Source organism: Oncorhynchus clarkii, chromosome 25 (assembly GCF_045791955.1).
Source record: "Oncorhynchus clarkii lewisi isolate Uvic-CL-2024 chromosome 25, UVic_Ocla_1.0, whole genome shotgun sequence".
In the NCBI taxonomy this organism is placed as follows: Eukaryota; Metazoa; Chordata; class Actinopteri; order Salmoniformes; family Salmonidae; genus Oncorhynchus; species Oncorhynchus clarkii.
This window is the reverse complement of record NC_092171.1, coordinates 46135331-46149596: the sequence shown is the minus strand read 5'-3', so window position 1 is coordinate 46149596 and position 14266 is coordinate 46135331. Positions and strand designations below refer to the sequence as shown.

The following is a 14266-nucleotide window of genomic DNA, read 5'->3' as shown; positions in this document are numbered from 1 at the left end:
GGCATTGTTTAAAGCGACTAGTGATCCATTTATTGAAATGGCCTGTGATTGGGTCTAAGTGCAGGCAGCAGCCTCTCTGAGTTAGTGATGGCTGTTTAGCACTCTGATGGCTTTGAGATAGAAGCTGTTTTTCAGTCTATGCAACACACCTCCAGGCTGTGTAAAGGTTATTTTACCACGAAGGAGAGTGATGGAGAGTGCTGCATCAGTAGACCTGGCCTCCACAATCCCCCGAACTCAACCAAATTGAGCCAACAAGTGCTCAGCATATGAGGGATCTCCTTCAAGACTGTTGGAAAAGCATTCCAGGTGAAGCTGGTTGAGAGAATGCCAAGAGTGTGCCAGGCTGTCATCAAGGCAAAGGGTGGCAATTTTAAAGAATCTCAAATATAAAATATATTTTGGTTTGTTTAACACGTTTTTGAATCCTACATGATTCCATATGTGTTATTTCATATTTTTTAATGTCTTCACTTTTATTCTAAAATGTAGAAAATGGTCAAAATAAAGAAAAACCCTGGAATGAGTCGGTGTTCTAGAACTTTTGATCAGTAGTGAATATAACACACTGTCAGTGTTAGAATCTTAATATCACAAACACAACTGGAGTTATAACCAGTTTTAGGAGTGTATGTCATAAATATATTTTTTAAGGGTTTTCCCCATTGCCCCTCTTTTCCCGACAGTAGGGCCTGCTTCGCTCCTTCTCCCAACAGTGGAAGGTGCCGTGCCCACTTGATAATCACCCGGATAATTGTCTCGGAACAGAACGAAACTAATATCACATATATAACAACAGATTACATAAATAAAGTAAGGTATGATGGGGGAGGAAGGGGGAGAATGGATGAGCGAGACGAAGCGAACGATGCAGCATTATGTCATCATCAATTTAATCTATTGAATTGATCCATTCTAATTATATACCTCATCTTAAAATGGTATGTACCCTATATCAGTTCAGCGAATCACAGCAGTCTAGTCAGTCTACTCCGGCCTATTGGGAGTAGGCTTCACACTGAGAGCTGGCATAATTTACAATGGCAAGAAGACCAAGACGACTTGATGCACGTGCTGCGTTAGCGCTGTTACAAGATCAGATTGAAAATGGTGGGGAAGAAATGAATCATGACTCTGAGCATCAGCCTGAACCTGCACATCCAAGGCCTAAGCGCAAAAAAAGCCAGAACGGCCGCAATTAAATGAAATGGTGAGACAGGAGAAAGGAAGGGACTCACCATTTGGATAGAACCAGCCGGTGACAATGCTACGGGCCGATTATCAGCACAAAATGTCATCGCTGAGAGAGCAGGCTCTACATCTCAAGCACAAAAGTACATCCGCAACACACTCGCCTGCTTTCATTGTTTATGTGACGTGAACATGCTACAGCACATACTGTGGCTGAGGTGCACAGGGAGCAAGGGATGCCTGGGATCTGTCTGTTGATGAGCTGGAAGCGTTCATTTCAATCCTGTATGTCCGTGAAGTATTTCGGTGGCGAGAGCGTGTATATGGAGAGCTTCTGCTGAGACATGTACTGTATGGGATACCTTTCTTTGGAGAAACCATTTCACCAGACTACTTCAGAGAGATCATGTGTTACCTCCATTTTGATGACAGAGAAAACACATTGAATAGAGAGTGTGTAGAATTCACGTGTAGAATTTATTATACAATAGACAATATTCACACATTTTGCAGCACGTGGATTAAGTATAAAAATAATAATGACTCAATAATCCATGCTTTCTGGCAATGCGATATAGTCTGGAATATGTGGGCGGAGCTAGAAAGTTGGCTGCCAGAGGTATTACAATGTAAACTTCCTTTTAATCCGTCTGTCTGTATATTTCAAGACATGTCATATGGTTGTATAGTGAGATACCCAATGGACTGGACGATTCTCATTTCTCATCTTGAAAAAAATGTATATTAAAAACTTGGCAATCAATTAATCTACCATAATTAACAGAATGGAAAAATCTAATTTATTAATGAAATATTGAAATAGCATGGGCGACCAAGGAAAAACGAATTGGTATAATTTAAGGCCATGTGGCAATCAATAATGCAGGCACTAGGGATGGAGATATGACTAGGGATGGAGGTGTGACCCGGTACTAGGGATGGAGATGTGACCAGGTACTAGAGATGGAGATGTGACCAGATACTAGGGATGGAGATGTGACCAGGTACTAGGGATGGAGATGTGACCAGGTACTAGAGATGGAGATGTGACCAGATACAAGGGATGGAGATGTGACCAGGTACTAGAGATGGAGATGTGACCAGATACAAGGGATGGAGATGTGACCAGGTACTAGAGATGGAGATGTGACCAGATACAAGGGATGGAAATATGACCAGGTACTAGGGATGGAGATGTGACCAGATACTAGGGATGGAGATATGACCAGGTACTAGGGATGGAGATGTGACCAGGTACTAGGGATGGAGATATGACCAGGTACAAGGGATGGAGATGTGACCAGATACTAGGGATGGAGATGTGACCAGATACTAGGGATGGAGATGTGACCAGATACTAGGGATGGAGATATGACCAGGTACAAGGGATGGATATGTGACCAGGTACTAGGGATGGAGATGTGACCAGGTACTAGGGATGGAGATATGACCAGGTACTAGGGATGGAGATGTGACCAGATACTAGGGATGGAGATATGACCAGGTACAAGGGATGGAGATGTGACCAGATACTAGGGATGGAGATGTGACCAGGTACTAGGGATGGAGATATGACCAGGTACTAGGGATGGAGACATGACTAGGTACTAGAGATGGATATATGACTAGGGATGGAGGTGTGACCAGGTACTAGAGATGGAGATATGACCAGGTACTAGGGATGGAGATATGACTAGGGATGGAGGTGTGACCCGGTACTAGGGATGGAGATATGACCAGGTACTAGAGATGGATATATGACTAGGGATGGAGGTGTGACCAGGTACTAGAGATGGAGATATGACCAGGTACTAGGGATGGAGATATGACCAGGTACAAGGGATGGAGATATGACCAGGTACAAGGGATGGAGATATGACCAGGTACTAGGGATGGAGATATGACCAGGCACTAGGTATGGATTTATGACCAGGTACTAGAGATGGAGGTGTGACCAGGTACTAGGGATGGAGATATGACCAGGTACTAGGGATGGAGACATGACCAGGTACTAGGGATGGAGATGTGACCAGATACTAGGGATGGAGATGTGACCAGGTACTAGGGATGGAGATATGACCAGGTACTAGGGATGGAGATGTGACCAGGTACTAGGGATGGAGATATGACTAGGTACTAGAGATGGATATATGACTAGGGATGGAGGTGTGACCAGGTACTAGAGATGGAGATATGACCAGGTACTAGGGATGGAGATATGACTAGGGATGGAGGTGTGACCCGGTACTAGGGATGGAGATATGACCAGGTACTAGGGATGGAGACATGACCAGGTACTAGGGATGGAGACATGACCAGGTACTAGGGATGGAGACATGACCAGGTACTAGGGATGGAGATATGACCAGGTACTAGGGATGGAGACATGACCAGGTACTAGGGATGGAGATATGACCAGGTACTAGGGATGGAGACATGACCAGATACTAGGGATGGAGATGTGACCAGATACTAGGGATGGAGATGTGACCAGGTACTAGGGATGGAGATATGACTAGGTACTAGAGATGGATATATGACTAGGGATGGAGATATGACTAGGTACTAGAGATGGATATATGACTAGGGATGGAGGTGTGACCAGGTACTAGAGATGGAGATATGACCAGGTACTAGGGATGGAGATATGACTAGGGATGGAGGTGTGACCCGGTACTAGGGATGGAGATATGACCAGGTACTAGGGATGGAGACATGACCAGGTACTAGGGATGGAGACATGACCAGGTACTAGGGATGGAGACATGACCAGGTACTAGGGATGGAGATATGACCAGGTACTAGGGATGGAGACATGACCAGGTACTAGGGATGGAGATATGACCAGGTACTAGGGATGGAGACATGACCAGGTACTAGGGATGGAGATATGACCAGGTACTAGGGATGGAGACATGACCAGGTACTAGGGATGGAGATATGACCAGGTACAAGGGATGGAGATATGACCAGGTACAAGGGATGGAGATATGACCAGGTACTAGGGATGGAGATATGACCAGGTACTAGGGATGGAGATATGACCAGGTACTAGGGATGGAGATATGACCAGGTACAAGGGATGGAGGTGTGACCAGGTACTAGGGATGGAGACATGACCAGGTACTAGGGATGGAGACATGACCAGGTACTAGGGATGGAGATATGACCAGGTACTAGGGATGGAGACATGACCAGGTACTAGGGATGGAGATATGACCAGGTACTAGGGATGGAGACATGACCAGGTACTAGGGATGGAGATATGACCAGGTACTAGGGATGGAGACATGACCAGGTACTAGGGATGGAGATATGACCAGGTACAAGGGATGGAGATATGACCAGGTACAAGGGATGGAGATATGACCAGGTACTAGGGATGGAGATATGACCAGGTACTAGGGATGGAGATATGACCAGGTACTAGGGATGGAGATATGACCAGGTACTAGGGATGGAGATATGACCAGGTACAAGGGATGGAGGTGTGACCAGGTACTAGGGATGGAGACATGACCAGGTACTAGGGATGGAGATATGACCAGGTACAAGGGATGGAGATATGACCAGGTACAAGGGATGGAGATATGACCAGGTACTAGGGATGGAGATATGACCAGGTACTAGGGATGGAGGTGTGACCAGGTACTAGAGATGGAGATATGACCAGGCACTAGGGATGGAGATATGACCAGGTACTAGGTATGGAGATATGACCAGGTACTAGGGACATCGATATGACTAGAGATGGAGATATGACCAGGTACTAGGGATGGAGATATGACCAGGCACTAGGGATGGAGATATGACCAGGCACTAGGGATGGAGATATGACCAGGCACTAGGGATGGAGATGTGACCAGGTACTAGGGATGGAGATATGACCAGGTACTAGGGATGGAGAAATGACCAGGTACTAGAGATGGAGGTGTGACCAGGTACTAGGGATGGAGGTGTGACCAGGTACTAGGGATGGAGATATGACCAGGTACTAGGGATGGAGATGTGACCAGGTACTAGGGATGGAGGTGTGACCAGGTACTAGAGATGGAGATATGACCAGGTACTAGAAATGGAGATATGACCAGGTACTAGGGATGGAGGTGTGACTATGGATGGAGGTGTGACTAGGGATGGAGATATGACCAGGCACTAGGGATGGAGGTGTGACTAGGGATGGAGGTGTGACTAGGGATGGAGATATGACCAGGCACTAGGGATGGAGGTGTGACTAGGGATGGAGGTGTGACTAGGGATGGAGGTGTGACTAGGGATGGAGGTATGACCAGGCACTAGGGATGGAGAGATGACCAGGTACTAGGGATGGAGGTGTGACTATGGATGAAGGTGTGACTAGGGATGGAGGTGTGACTAGGGATGGAGGTGTGACTAGGGATGGAGGTGTGACTAGGGATGGAGATATGACCAGGCACTAGGGATGGAGGTGTGACTAGGGGAGGTAACTTAACATAGCTACATATTGTCTACAACTACATTATTACAGTCTAGGGCTCAGACAGGGGAGGTAACTTAACATGGCTACATGTTGTCTATAACTACATTATTACAATCTGGGGCTCAGACAGGGGAGGTAACTTAACATGTTGTCTATAACTACATGTTGTCTATAACTACATTATTACAGTCTGGGGCTCAGACAGGGGAGGTAACTTAACATAGCTACATGTTGTCTATAACTACATTATTACAATCTGGGGCTCAGACAGGGGAGGTAACTTAACATGTTGTCTATAACTACATGTTGTCTATAACTACATTATTACAGTCTGGGGCTCAGACAGGGGAGGTAACTTAACATGTTGTCTATAACTACATGTTGTCTATAACGACATTATTACAGTCTGGGGCTCAGACAGGGGAGGTAACTTAACATGTTGTCTATAGCTACATGTTATCTATAACTACATTATTACAGTCTGGGCTCAGGCAGGGGAGGTAACTTAACATAGCTACATATTGTCTATAACTACATTATTACAATCTGGGGCTCAGACAGGGGAGGTAACTTAACATGTTGTCTATAACTACATGTTGTCTATAACTACATTATTACAGTCTGGGGCTCAGACAGGGGAGGTAACTTAACATGTTGTCTATAGCTACATGTTATCTATAACTACATTATTACAGTCTGGGCTCAGGCAGGGGAGGTAACTTAACATGTTGTCTATAGCTACATGTTATCTATAACTACATTATTACAGTCTGGGCTCAGGCAGGGGAGTTAACACATGTTCTCTAGTTGGCCAAGTACAGGTTGCTATGTTGGTTTGTTAGTGAGCAAACCAAACCATTGACTAAATGTCTGTTAAATCCCCAGGCGTTCCGGAGTTATTTCTCTCATGGCCTGATCTCCAGTAACATCGCTGACAGCAGCAGGAGACGGCAGCCCTTGGTTCTGTTTGGGAGCCACTCCTCCATGGAGAACCTTCACAGCTACTCCTTCAACTTCCCTTCTGATGGACACCAGGTCCGCAACACCGGACCCCAGGGGACCCCAGCCAAACACATGGTGAGAGCACCCTAACCCCTATCTAACCAAACACATGGTGAGAGCACCCTAACCCCTATCTAACCAAACACATGGTGAGAGCACCCTAACCCCTATCTAACCAAACACATGGTGAGAGCACCCTAACCCCTATCTAACCAAACACATGGTGAGAGCACCCTAACCCCTATCTAACCAAACACATGGTGAGAGCACCCTAACCCCTATCTAACCAAACACATGGTGAGAGCACCCTAAACCCTAACCCTTATCTAACCAAACACATGGTGAGAGCACCCTAACCCCTATCTAACCAAACACATGGTGAGAGCACCCTAAACACTAACCCCTATCTAACCAAACACATGGTGAGAGCACCCTAACCCCTATCTCACCAAACACATGGTGAGAGCACCCTAACCCCTATCTAACCAAACACATGGTGAGAGCACCCTAACCCCTAACCCCTATTTAACCAAACACATGGTGAGAGCACCCTAAACCCTAACCCCTATCTAACCAAACACATGGTGAGAACACCCTAAACCCTAACCCCTATCTAACCAAACACATGGTGAGAGCACCCTAAACCCTATCTAACCAAACACATGGTGAGAGCACCCTAACCCCTATCTAACCTAACACATGGTGAGAGCACCCTAACCCCTATCTAACCAAACACATGGTGAGAGCACCCTAAACCCTAACCCCTATCTAACCAAACACATGGTGAGAGCACCCTAAACCCTAACCCCTATCTAACCAAACACATGGTGAGAGCACCCTAAACCCTAACCCCTATCTAACCAAACACATGGTGAGAGCACCCTAACCCCTATCTAACCAAGCACATGGTGAGAGCACCCTAACCCCTATCTAACCAAACACATGGTGAGAGCACCCTAACCCCTATTTAACCAAACACATGGTGAGAGCACCCTAACCCCTATCTAACCAAACACATAGTGAGAACACCCTAACCCCTATCTAACCAAACACATGGTGAGAACACCCTAAACCCTAACCCCTATCTAACCAAACACATGGTGAGAGCACCCTAAACCCTAACCCCTATCTAACCAAACACATGGTGAGAGCACCCTAACCCCTATCTAACCAAACACATGGTGAGAGCACCCTAAACCCTAAACCCTATCTAACCAAACACATGGTGAGAGCACCCTAACCCCTATCTAACCAAACACATGGTGAGAGCACCCTAAACACTAACCCCTATCTAACCAAACACATGGTGAGAGCACCCTAACCCCTATCTAACCAAACACATGGTGAGAGCACCCTAACACCTATCTAACCAAACACATGGTGAGAGCACCCTAACCCCTATCTAACCAAACACATGGTGAGAGCACCCTAAACCCTAACCCCTATCTCACCAAACACATGGTGAGAGCACCCTAACCCCTATCTAACCAAACACATGGTGAGAGCACCCTAACCCCTAACCCCTATCTAACCAAACACATGGTGAGAGCACCCTAAACCCTATCTAGATTAGACTGTTACTTATCCCCTATCCAGATTAGACTGTTACCTAACCCCTATCCAGATTAGACTGTTACCTAACCCCTATCCAGATTAGACTGTTACCTAACCCCTATCCAGATTAGACTGTTACCTAACCCCTATCCAGATTAGACTGTTCCTCTACTTTTACCTAACCCCTATCCAGATTAGACTGTTACCTAACCCCTATCCAGATTAGACTGTTCCTCTACTGTAACCTAACCCCTATCCAGATTAGACTGTTACCTAACCCCTATCCAGATTAGACTGTTACCTAACCCCTATCCAGATTAGACTGTTCCTCTACTGTAACCTAACCCCTATCCAGATTAGACTGTTACCTAACCTCTATCCAGATTAGACTGTTCCTCTACTGTTACCTAACCCCTATCCAGATTAGACTGTTCCTCTACTGTTACCTAACCCCTATCCAGATTAGACTGTTACCTAACCTCTATCCAGATTATACTGTTACCTAACCCCTATCCAGATTAGACTGTTCCTCTACTGTTACCTAACCCCTATCCAGATTAGACTGTTACCTAACCTCTATCCAGATTAGACTGTTCCTCTACTGTTACCTAACCTCTATCCAGATTATACTGTTACCTAACCCCTATCCAGATTAGACTGTTCCTCTACTGTTACCTAACCCCTATCCAGATTAGACTGTTCCTCTACTGTTACCTAACCCCTATCCAGATTAGACTGTTCCTCTACTGTTACCTAACCCCTATCCAGATTAGACTGTTACCTAACCTCTATCCAGATTAGACTGTTACCTAACCCCTATCCAGATTAGACTATTACCTAACCTCTATCCAGATTAGACTGTTACCTAACCTCTATCCAGATTAGACTGTTACCTAACCTCTATCCAGATTAGACTGTTACCTAACCTCTATCCAGATTAGACTGTTACCTAACCTCTATCCAGATTATATTGTTACCTAACCCCTATCCAGATTAGACTGTTACCTAACCTCTATCCAGATTAGACTATTAGTGTTGTGTGTGCATGTTTAATGAGATGGCTTGGCAGTCCATGTTGGGCTTGGTCTCCCTAGAGTACTCTGTAATCTGTCCTTGTCTGTCAGGTTCTCCAGTGTGTGGCTCCTAAAGGATCTTTAGCCTGCTCCAGGACTTACTTCTTTGGAACCACTCACATCCCCTACCTAGGTAAACATAGCCCATAATGTATACACTAAACTGTTTGTTAGATCTACCATAGCTATTTTACTGTCTGTAGACCTAATATCTGATGTTTCCCTTGCAGGGAATGACAACATGCAACAGAAGAAAACAGAACTGCTGTAAGTTCACCAAGACAACATGTCCAAACCTGTTAACCCATCTCCCCTATATGATAATACTGTATATAACGTCTTAAATATATCTCTTCTAGATCTACATATTATATAAGGTGTTAAATATATCTCCTCTAGATCTACATATTATATAAGGTGTTAAATATATCTCCTCTAGATCTACATATTATATAAGGTGTTAAATATATCTCCTCTAGATCTACATATTATATAAGGTGTTAAATATCTCTCTTCTAGATCTACATATTATATAAGGTGTTAAATATATCTCTGCTAGATCTACATATTATATAAGGTGTTAAATATATCTCCTCTAGATCTACATATTATATAAGGTGTTAAATATATCTCCTCTAGATCTACATATTATATAAGGTGTTAAATATATCTCCTCTAGATCTACATATTATATAAGGTGTTAAATATATCTCCTCTAGATCTACATATTATATAAGGTGTTAAATATATCTCTGCTAGATCTACATATTATATAAGGTGTTAAATATATCTCCTCTAGATCTACATATTATATAAGGTGTTAAATATATCTCTGCTAGATCTACATATTATATAAGGTGTTAAATATATCTCTGCTAGATCTACATATTATATAAGGTGTTAAATATATCTCCTCTAGATCTACATATTATATAAGGTGTTAAATATATCTCTTCTAGAACAGTGGTTACCAAACTGTGGAGTTTTCAGGAACTCAGACCAGCGTTGAACTTTCTCTTGGAAGTTGTAATCGTATAATGCACAAGGTGATTGTAACGGTTTTCTTTATGAGAAGGAGAGTCGGACCAAAATGCGGCGTGTAGATTACGATCCATGTTTATTGTGACTATAGCAACACGAATCTAAATACAAACAGTGCAAAATAATAAACGTAATGAAAACCGAAACAGCCTAAACTGGTGCAAACTAACACTAAGGACACAAAGGACAGGAACAATCACCCACAAACACACAGTGAAACCCAGGCTACCTAAATATGGTTCCCAATCAGAGACAATGACGAACACCTGCCTCTGACTGAGAACCATATCAGGCTGAACATAGAAATAGACAAACAAGACATGAAACATAGAATACCCACTCAGATCACACCCTGACCAATCAAAACATAGAAAATACAAAGTAAACTATGGTCAGGGCGTGACAGTGATATTTCTATCTTGGGTAGTGCATGATCAGCTCCTCTTGTCATGTCAGTCATTACAGACCTTAGAGAGATATTTATAACTTGTCTGAAATGTCCAGATCAACTAGCCCAGGTACGTTTTTTTTAGTCCATAGATTTTGTAGTAATGTTTGATTCACTCAAATAACATATGAATTCACATTAGACAGTTTTGCTTTAAACCTGCAAAATGTTCTCACCGCCAACAAGAGGGGCTTGAACAGTTGAACAGTGCTTGTGCCCGTAGAATTGGTCATGGCGTGCGCACACGTGCAGGTGGGGGTGAGGTATGTCCTTGCCCCCCCCCCCCCCCCCCCCCCCCCCCCCTCCCCCGTTTGGCCTCAGTGAAACCTGTTGGGAACCCCTGCTCTAGAAGATGATGCCTGAATATTATGTAGAACATGTACATATTACACTACATGGCCCAACGTGAGATGAGATGTTGGATGAGCAGCTGTCCACATACTTCTGTTCATGTAGTGTATGTACGGTGTTAAATCTATCTCTCTTCCAGTCTTCTCTCTCAGATCTATGCAGCAGCCGTCCAGTCGGTCCTGGCTGGAATCAAATGCTACTCCAACACCACTAGTGCAACTAAGGTGATAGTCATTTCTCCAACTAGCTACAGTCTGAAGTTTACATACACCTTAGACAAATACATTTAAACTCAGTTTTTCACAATTTCTGACATTTAATCCTAGTAAATTTCCCTGTCTTAGGTCAGTTAGGATCACCACTTTATCTTTAAGAATATGAAATGTCAGAATAATAGTAGAGAATTATTTATTTCAGCTTTTATTTCTTTCATCACATTCCCAGTGGGTCAGAAGTTTACATACACTCAATTAGTATTTGGTAGCATTGCCTTTAAATTATTTAACTTGTGTCAAACGTTTTGGGTAGCCTTCCACAAGCTTCCCACAATAAGTTGGGTGCATTTTGTCCCATTCCTCCAGACAGAGCTGGTGTGACTGAGTCAGGTTTGTAGGCCTCCTTGCTCGCACACGCTTTTTCAGTTCTGTCCACACATTTTCTATAGGATTGAGGTCAGGGCTTTGTGATGGCCACTCCAATACCTTGACTTTGTTGTCCTTAAGCCATTTTGCCACAACTTCGGAAGTATGCTTGGGGTCATTGTTCATTTGGAAGATCTATTTGCAACCAAGCTTTTAACTATTATTATGCATGGTATACTGTAACTAACTAGGCACGGCGGTATGCTGTAACTAACTAGGCACGGCGGTATGCTGTAACTAACTAGGCACGGCGGTATGCTGTAACTAACTAGGCACGGCGGTATGCTGTAACTAACTAGGCACGGCGGTATGCTGTAACTAACTAGGCACGGCGGTATGCTGTAACTAACTAGGCACGGCGGTATGCTGTAACTAACTAGGCACGGCGGTATGCTGTAACTAACTAGGCACGGCGGTATGCTGTAACTAACTAGGCACGGCGGTATGCTGTAACTAACTAGGCACGGCGGTATGCTGTAACTAACTAGGCACGGCGGTATGCTGTAACTAACTAGGCACGGCGGTATGCTGTAACTAACTAGGCACGGCGGTATGCTGTAACTAACTAGGCACGGCGGTATGCTGTAACTAACTAGGCACGGCGGTATGCTGTAACTAACTAGGCACGGCGGTATGCTGTAACTAACTAGGCACGGCGGTATGCTGTAACTAGCTAGGCACGGCGGTATGCTGTAACTAACTAGGCACGGCGGTATGCTGTAACTAACTAGGCACGGCGGTATGCTGTAACTAACTAGGCACGGCGGTATGCTGTAACTAACTAGGCACGGCGGTATGCTGTAACTAACTAGGCACGGCGGTATGCTGTAACTAACTAGGCACGGCGGTATGCTGTAACTAACTAGGCACGGCGGTATGCTGTAACTAACTAGGCACGGCGGTATGCTGTAACTAACTAGGCACGGCGGTATGTTGTAACTAACTAGGCACGGCGGTATGCTGTAACTAACTAGGCACGGCGGTATGCTGTAACTAACTAGGCACGGCGGTATGCTGTAACTAACTAGGCACGGCGGTATGCTGTAACTAACTAGGCACGGCGGTATGCTGTAACTAACTAGGCACGGCGGTATGCTGTAACTAACTAGGCACGGCGGTATGCTGTAACTAACTAGGCACGGCGGTATGCTGTAACTAACTAGGCACGGCGGTATGCTGTAACTAACTAGGCACGGCGGTATGCTGTAACTAACTAGGCACGGCGGTATGCTGTAACTAACTAGGCACGGCGGTATGCTGTAACTAACTAGGCACGGCGGTATGCTGTAACTAACTAGGCACGGCGGTATGCTGTAACTAACTAGGCACGGCGGTATGCTGTAACTAACTAGGCACGGCGGTATGCTGTAACTAACTAGGCACGGCGGTGTGCTGTAACTAACTAGGCACGGCGGTATGCTGTAACTAACTAGGCACGGCGGTATGCTGTAACTAACTAGGCACGGCGGTATGCTGTAACTAACTAGGCACGGCGGTATGCTGTAACTAACTAGGCACGGCGGTATGCTGTAACTAACTAGGCACGGCGGTATGCTGTAACTAACTAGGCACGGCGGTATGCTGTAACTAACTAGGCACGGCGGTATGCTGTAACTAACTAGGCACGGCGGTATGCTGTAACTAACTAGGCACGGCGGTATGCTGTAACTAGCTAGGCACGGCGGTATGCTGTAACTAGCTAGGCACGGCGGTATGCTGTAACTAACTAGGCACGGCGGTATGCTGTAACTAACTAGGCACGGCGGTATGCTGTAACTAGCTAGGCACGGCGGTATGCTGTAACTAGCTAGGCACGGCGGTATGCTGTAACTAACTAGGCACGGCGGTATGCTGTAACTAACTAGGCACGGCGGTATGCTGTAACTAGCTAGGCACGGCGGTATGCTGTAACTAACTAGGCACGGCGGTATGTTGTAACTAACTAGGCACGGCAGTGTGCTGTAGGCGTTGGATGAGGACGAGTGTTGGGTTACTGACTGAAACTTGTGTATATTTTGTGTATATTTCCAGGCGAAGGACGTAGCAGAGCATACCTTCCATCTGGCACTGGACTCGGTCCACCTGCCTCAGTACAGAGCTGCTCTCAGGTACCAGCACACCTGTCACAATAGATAACAACTCTACCTTTGTATTCCTCTGAATGACGACGCTAGCTGATCTATTATAAAGTGTTCTACCTGTTGTTTCATTAGTGTCCTCTGAATGACGACGCTAGCTGATCTAGTATAAAGTGTTCACCTGTTGTTTCATTAGTGTCCTCTGAATGACGACGTTAGCTGATCTAGTATAAAGTGTTCACCTGTTGTTTCATTAGTGTCCTCTGAATGACGACCCTAGCTGATCTAGTATAAAGTGTTCACCTGTTGTTTCATTAGTGTCCTCTGAATGACGACGCTAGCTGATCTAGTATAAAGTGTTCTACCTGTTGTTTCATTAGTGTCCTCTGAATGACGACGTTAGCTGATCTAGTATAAAGTGTTCTACC

The 14266-nt window shown here is 44.8% G+C and overlaps 1 protein-coding gene across 1 annotated transcript in view; it reads left to right on the top strand.

Annotated features, from left to right (window-relative positions):
• The window catches only part of LOC139383384 (dynein axonemal assembly factor 9), an 87848-nt gene that overhangs the window by 18663 nt on the left and 54919 nt on the right, over positions 1–14266 (top strand). Inside the window, exons 9-13 of the mRNA XM_071127908.1 lie at positions 6536–6727; positions 9331–9412; positions 9510–9546; positions 11259–11343; positions 13792–13868. Coding sequence (XP_070984009.1) covers positions 6536–6727; positions 9331–9412; positions 9510–9546; positions 11259–11343; positions 13792–13868 — 473 coding nt within the window. The remainder of the gene's footprint in view (positions 1–6535; positions 6728–9330; positions 9413–9509; positions 9547–11258; positions 11344–13791; positions 13869–14266) is intronic.